This window comes from Macrobrachium rosenbergii, chromosome 9 (assembly GCF_040412425.1).
Source record: "Macrobrachium rosenbergii isolate ZJJX-2024 chromosome 9, ASM4041242v1, whole genome shotgun sequence".
NCBI classification, from domain to species: domain Eukaryota; kingdom Metazoa; phylum Arthropoda; class Malacostraca; order Decapoda; family Palaemonidae; genus Macrobrachium; species Macrobrachium rosenbergii.
Window position 1 is genome coordinate 8,051,006 of NC_089749.1, and position 5,995 is coordinate 8,057,000.

General features: G+C 36.9%; 1 protein-coding gene across 1 annotated transcript; it reads left to right on the forward strand.

Annotated features, from left to right (window-relative positions):
* Window positions 1-257: 257 nt before the first annotated feature.
* Window positions 258-5,154, forward strand: LOC136842151 (uncharacterized; the record flags this gene model as incomplete). Its single annotated transcript, XM_067109511.1, has 6 exons — window positions 258-400; window positions 2,042-2,088; window positions 2,502-2,705; window positions 3,168-3,410; window positions 3,986-4,189; window positions 4,571-5,154. Coding segments are annotated over 6 exons (1,047 nt in total), but the record flags the coding sequence as incomplete, so codon positions are not given.
* Window positions 5,155-5,995: the final 841 nt, after the last annotated feature.

Sequence of the window (5,995 nt, forward strand, 5' to 3'; positions counted from 1 at the left end):
TCAATTCTTAGACTACATAAACTACTAAACCAGTTTATCTCAGTACATTCAAACTCTGTAGACCTGTAATATGTAACTGTAGTTCTATTTAGCACATTGAACTCTACAGACCTGTAATATGTAACTGTAGTTCTATTCAGTGCATTCAGCTCTGTAGACCTGTAATATGTAACTGTAATTCTATTTAGCACATTGAACTCTACAGACCTGTAATATTTAAGCGTAATTCAGTGTAAATCTGTAATTTCTTCCTATTTTTTGTACCAGGGAGTTGCTCAACTACGAGGGTCCCAAGCGGAACCTGTCAGCTGATAGCAGACTGCAAGCACTTGGAGCTTGAACTGAAGACGCTGTCTATTACAGACTTCATACAGTGGTATGGAGGCTGTGGTAAGGACGGGTAAGATAAGCATTTGGTTTATTTCACTGCTATTTGGTTTAATTCGCTGCTATTTGGTTTAATTCACTGCTATTAAATTAAGTATTGGTTTAATTCACTGATATTAAGAATTAGGTTTAATTCACTGTTGTTTGATTAGGAATTTGGTGGTTTAATTCACGGCTATTTGGTTTATTTCACTGCTATTACGTTCGTGAATTTGGTTTCATTCGCTGCTATTACGCATTGCGATTAATTATCATTTCAGTTTAATTTCTTGTTATTTAACAAAAAAGTTGGCTTAATTCACCGCTATTTGGTTAGGAATTTGTTTTAATTCACCGCTATTAAGTTACGAATTTGGTTTAGTTCACTGCTATTTGGTTTAATTCACTACTATTAAGTTAATAATCCGGTTTAATTCACTGCTATTAAGTCAAGAATTTGTTTTAATTCACTGCTATTAAGTTAATAATCTGGTTTAATTCACTGATATTAAGTCAAGAATTTGTTTTAATTCACTGCTATTAAGTTAATAATTTGGTTTAATTCCCTGCTATTAAGTTAATAATTTGGTTTAATTCACTGCTATTAAGTTAATAATTTGGTTTAATTCCTTGCTATTAAGTTAATAATTTGGTTTAATTCCCTGCTATTAAGTTAATAATTTGGTTTAATTCACTGCTATTAAGTTGAGAAATTGATTTAATGAACTGCTATTTAGTTAGGAACTTGGTTTAATTCACAGCTCTTTAGTTAAGAAATTTATTTAATTCACTACTATTAAGCTAAGAATTGGTTTAATTAACTTCTGTTAAGTTAATAAATTGGTTTAATTCAGTTATTTCATTACGACTTAGTAAAGAATTTGGTTTAATTCACTGCTATTTAGTTAGGAATTTGGTGTTTAATTCACTGCTATTAAGTTTCGAAATTGGTTTAATTCATTACTTTTTAGTTATGACTTACTTAAGAATTTGGTTTATTTCACTGCTATTTATTTAGGAATTTGGTGGTTTAATTCACTGCTATTAAGATAAGAAATTGGTTTAATTCACTGCTATTAAGAAATTGGTTTATTTCACTAGCATTAAGTTAAGAAATTGGTTTAATTCACGGCTATTTGGTTTAATTCACTGCTATTAAGTTAAGAAATTGGTTTAATTCACTGCTATTAAGACATTGGTCTAATTCGCTGCTATTAAGTTAAGAAATTGGTTTACTTCACTGCTATTAAGTTAAGAGATTGGTTTAATTCATCGCTATTAAGCAAATAATCGGGTTTAATTCACTGCTATTTAGCCACGAATTTGTTGGTTTAATTCACTGCTAATTTAGCACGAATTTGTTGGTTTAATTCACTGCTAATTTAGCTACGAATTTGGTCTAATTCACGTTTAAAAGTCACAATTACCCTTTTCATCTCCTTACAACCAACAGAACGACAATCTTGTTTCATTAAATATTTGCATATTTACCTAAAAAGCTTAATAATGATTCATTTTCAATAATGAGGCATCAAAGCTAATTGAATTCAAGTAGATTCTTTGCAATTGAAAAATCATCAAGTACGTCAGCCTCAAATATCTGCCAACAGTGCTCAACTTGAAACCAAATAGCTTTATTCTAACATCACATGACGCTCGTTTATCCATCTTGCAGGGATGGAAATCTGAGAATATGCTGCCCAAATGACGTCGTCTTTCCAGGTATGTGGCGGAAGGATACTGAAATAGGTTTGGTTTGGTTTTAATTGAGAGATAAGAGGATATTGTTAGGGACGTTCAGACCAGTTCTTCTTCTTGAGGTGACAATGGCAGACGCTTGACCAATTTGGCGTGAGTGTCTGTGAATGTTTGTTCTTTGATGTTTTCAGAACTTTAGGAGAGAGAGAGAGAGAGAGAGAGAGAGAGAGAGAGAGAGAGAGAGAGAGAGAGAGAGAGAGAGAGTTTATCATCAGAGAGAGAGAGAGAGAGAGAGAGAGAGAGAGAGAGAGAGAGTCTAGTAGCAGTGTCAGAATTCAGTTCAGCTCTTGAGGCATCAGTAAAGAGAGAGAGAGAGAGAGAGAGAGAGAGAGAGAGAGAGAGACAAACCTCTTTACCCTAACCCCTTAAAATTCCAGGAGATCCTACCTGCCCCATACCGTCGCGAAGGATACAGGGTTTAGGATGCATCAAGCCGGTGAACGAGAGACTCACCTGGACAGAGGCGAGAGACAATTGCAAGAGCATGAAGTCCCGCCTCCTACAAGGAATCACCACCGAATCTCAGCTGAAACAGTTAAAATACAACTTCGACGGCGTCTTGGACTTCCCCCTCGAGTTTCGTAAGTCCTTTGTTTCCTTTTGAAGGAGTATTATTATTATTATTATTATTATTATTCAGAAGATGAACCTCTATTCATACGGAACAAGCCCACCAAAGGGGCCACTGACATGAAATTCAAGAAGCTTTCAAACAATATTATGGCGTTCATTTGAAAGTAACAGAAGGTAATAGGAAATACACAAAGACGAGATCACCAGCTATTAAAAAGAAAATATAAATGAACAAAATAATAAATAGATAGATAAAAATGTGAGTAAATGATTAAAATACAGGGAGAATTGTCTCGGGGTTAGTAATGCACAGAATCATCTCTGGTCATCTTGAGTTTCCAACTGCACGACATCGTCAGGGAGGGAAAGTTATCCTTCTAATTCTCTAATAGACTTAAGCCTTTTAGCCTTTTTTTTTTTTAGCATAAATACGACTTAAACCAGCCATTAAGTCTATAATCTTCCCGCAGACGACGTCTGGATAGGCCTATACGAAAGCAAGTGGGCTGAGCCAGGGGTGCCTTCGCGAGTACCATCTTCCTTCTGGTATCCCGGTATGCCCAAGGGCGGTCAGTACAAGTGTGGGTACGTCGCCTTGCAGATGGAGATACCCAGCTTCTGGGAGACCGTGTGCCCCAACGCTGCTCTGCCCTCTCTGTGTCAGTACGGGGAAGGCATTGACGTGGATGTAAGGATTATACCAGCGAGTTCTGGTAAGTTGAGTTTGAGTTTCAAGTGTATCTTAGTTTAACCAGACCACTGAGTTTTGTTCATGTAGAAGACACGGAAAAGTAACTTAAAGAGCTAAAAATGTCTTTTTTTCTTTCAGGCTTGAGTCTTGGCAAGCTCCTTAAACCACATTAAAAAGACAATCGTTAGATTAATTTCGAATTGAGCTCCATTGCAGAGCAACCTAGGCCTATATCCACATCACGAATGAGACTAGACCATCCTAAACCACATTAGAAAGAATAGTACTGGATTTATTTCGAATTGAGCTCCGTTGGAGAGCAACCTAGGCCTATATCCACATCACAAATGAGACCAGACAATCCTAAACCACATTAGAAAGACGTTTACTATATTAATTTCAAACTGCGCTCCATTGCAGAGCAACCTAGACCTATATCCACATCACGAATGAGACTAGACAATCCTAAACCACATTAGAAAGACAGTTACTATCTTAATTTCAAACTGTGCTCCATTACAGGGCAACCTAGACCTATATCCACATCACGAACGAGACTAAGAATCCTTGAATCTCACTCTCTCCAACCCCTTACAGGATCGTCATCCTGCGATCCCCCGTCCAAGATCGTCGGAGGACTGGGCTGCATCAAACCCGTGGCAGAACAGATGACTTGGACAGAGGCGAGGGACCACTGCCAAAGCCTCGGGGGGCGTCTCTTGTCGGGGGTGACGACGAAGGAAGAACTTCGTCAGCTGAGGACACATTTTCAGGGAGCTCTGGATCAGTCGCGGGAATACAGTAAGTTTCTTAATAATAATAATAATAATAATAATAATAATAATAATAATAATAATAATAAAAAACCAACAAAACAAATGGGAAGGTGTCCTGAAATACTCTGTTCTTGACATATTTCCTGTACTGGACAACCTTAGAGAGAATTTTACAAGAGATTGGCACAAAATAATAAGAAAATATACGTTGTAAACAACACGAGGGCCATTTTTTTCTGTTAGAGAATTTAAAACCACTTTTGGTTGGAATTTAACAAAAATATTATTTTTTTTTTAAATTCACTGGACTTTGGAACCTGACGCCCTCAGCCAAATCACAATCCAGTCCAAGAAAAACTCAACCATTTGAGAAATGATAATTAAAACTTCTCTTTTTCCCCGCCAGATGACGTTTGGCTAGGGCTGTTCCGAGGTGAGTGGCTGGGAGAGAGTGGGAAAAAGCCCCCTGCAGGCCTGTGGTACCCAGGGCAGCCGAAGGGGGGTAATTTCGAGTGCGGGTATGTCGCCTTGCAAATGGAGACTCCCACCTTGTGGGACACCGTTTGCTCAGAGGCCCAGCTGCCTTCGCTGTGTCAGCTGTCTGGGAACTAAGTGATGTGTATAATATATATATATATATATATATATATATATATATATATATATATATATATATATATATATATATATATATATATATATATATAATTGGGTTATTGGGTAACTATACCAATTACACACAGTAAAAAGTCAATGTGATAATGATTTCTAGGTAATAAAATGTAGAGCTTAATAATGCTTTGACAGGACCACTGGAACAGCCATTTTGTGATAATTCATAATATATATATATATATATATATATATATATATATATATATATATATATATATATATATATATATATTATTTATTGGGTAACTGTATCAATTATACACAGTAATAAGTCATTGTGATAATGATTTCTAGGTAATAAAATGTACAGCTGAATGGTGCTTTTACTGGACCGGACCACTGCATGGAACAGCCATTTTGTGAACTGGAGCTGTCACAGAAACTTGAATAATAAGCTGATGAAAGACTGGGTTTGAGAACTGGTTAATAAGTAGAACGAATCAATACATTAAGCATAAATCATACTGAGACCTAAAAATATAAAAAAGCTACAAAGTTCACACCTTTTGGTTACACTTGTCACTACAAAGCCTTAGATCCAAACGCAAGAAGTATGAAGTAATTCCGATGTCAGGTAGCAGGCAGGGTTCAAACCCGCATCCACAGCATCAGAACGAGGTCACGTTGCCGACCTGACCACGAGAAGGATGAAAAGTCTATTGCAGCTCACACATACATATACCTGTCGAATTCTGACACATTTGTCAGAGCTGGGACAGACCCATCCTCACCATCGTAGTAGCCAAGTGAGCAATCGTGACCTCGTTCTGATACTCTGGACGCGGGTTCGAACCAAGCTACGGACGTCAGAATCACATATAACCATCATATTACCTTTTCTATCAAAAGTGAATGTTAAGTAATTATATTTTCGACGAGGGAAGTTAAATAAGTTAAAATCTCCGTCAGGAGAGGCACCGCAATCGTAAGTGAGGTTGCTGAAACAAAGGTTCTTCATAATTAACCTGTCAGGTATTCGAAGGTACCTGATTGAGTCGGACTGTTTCACAATAATTAGCTGGCTGGCCGAGTTCATCAGAACTGTTTGTGTCATAAGGAAATTATTTTTTTATTTAGTTTTCTGTAAAAGAAGACTATTTGCCTGTCCGCCCTCAGATCTCAAAAACTACTGAGGCTATACGGCTGCAAATTGGTA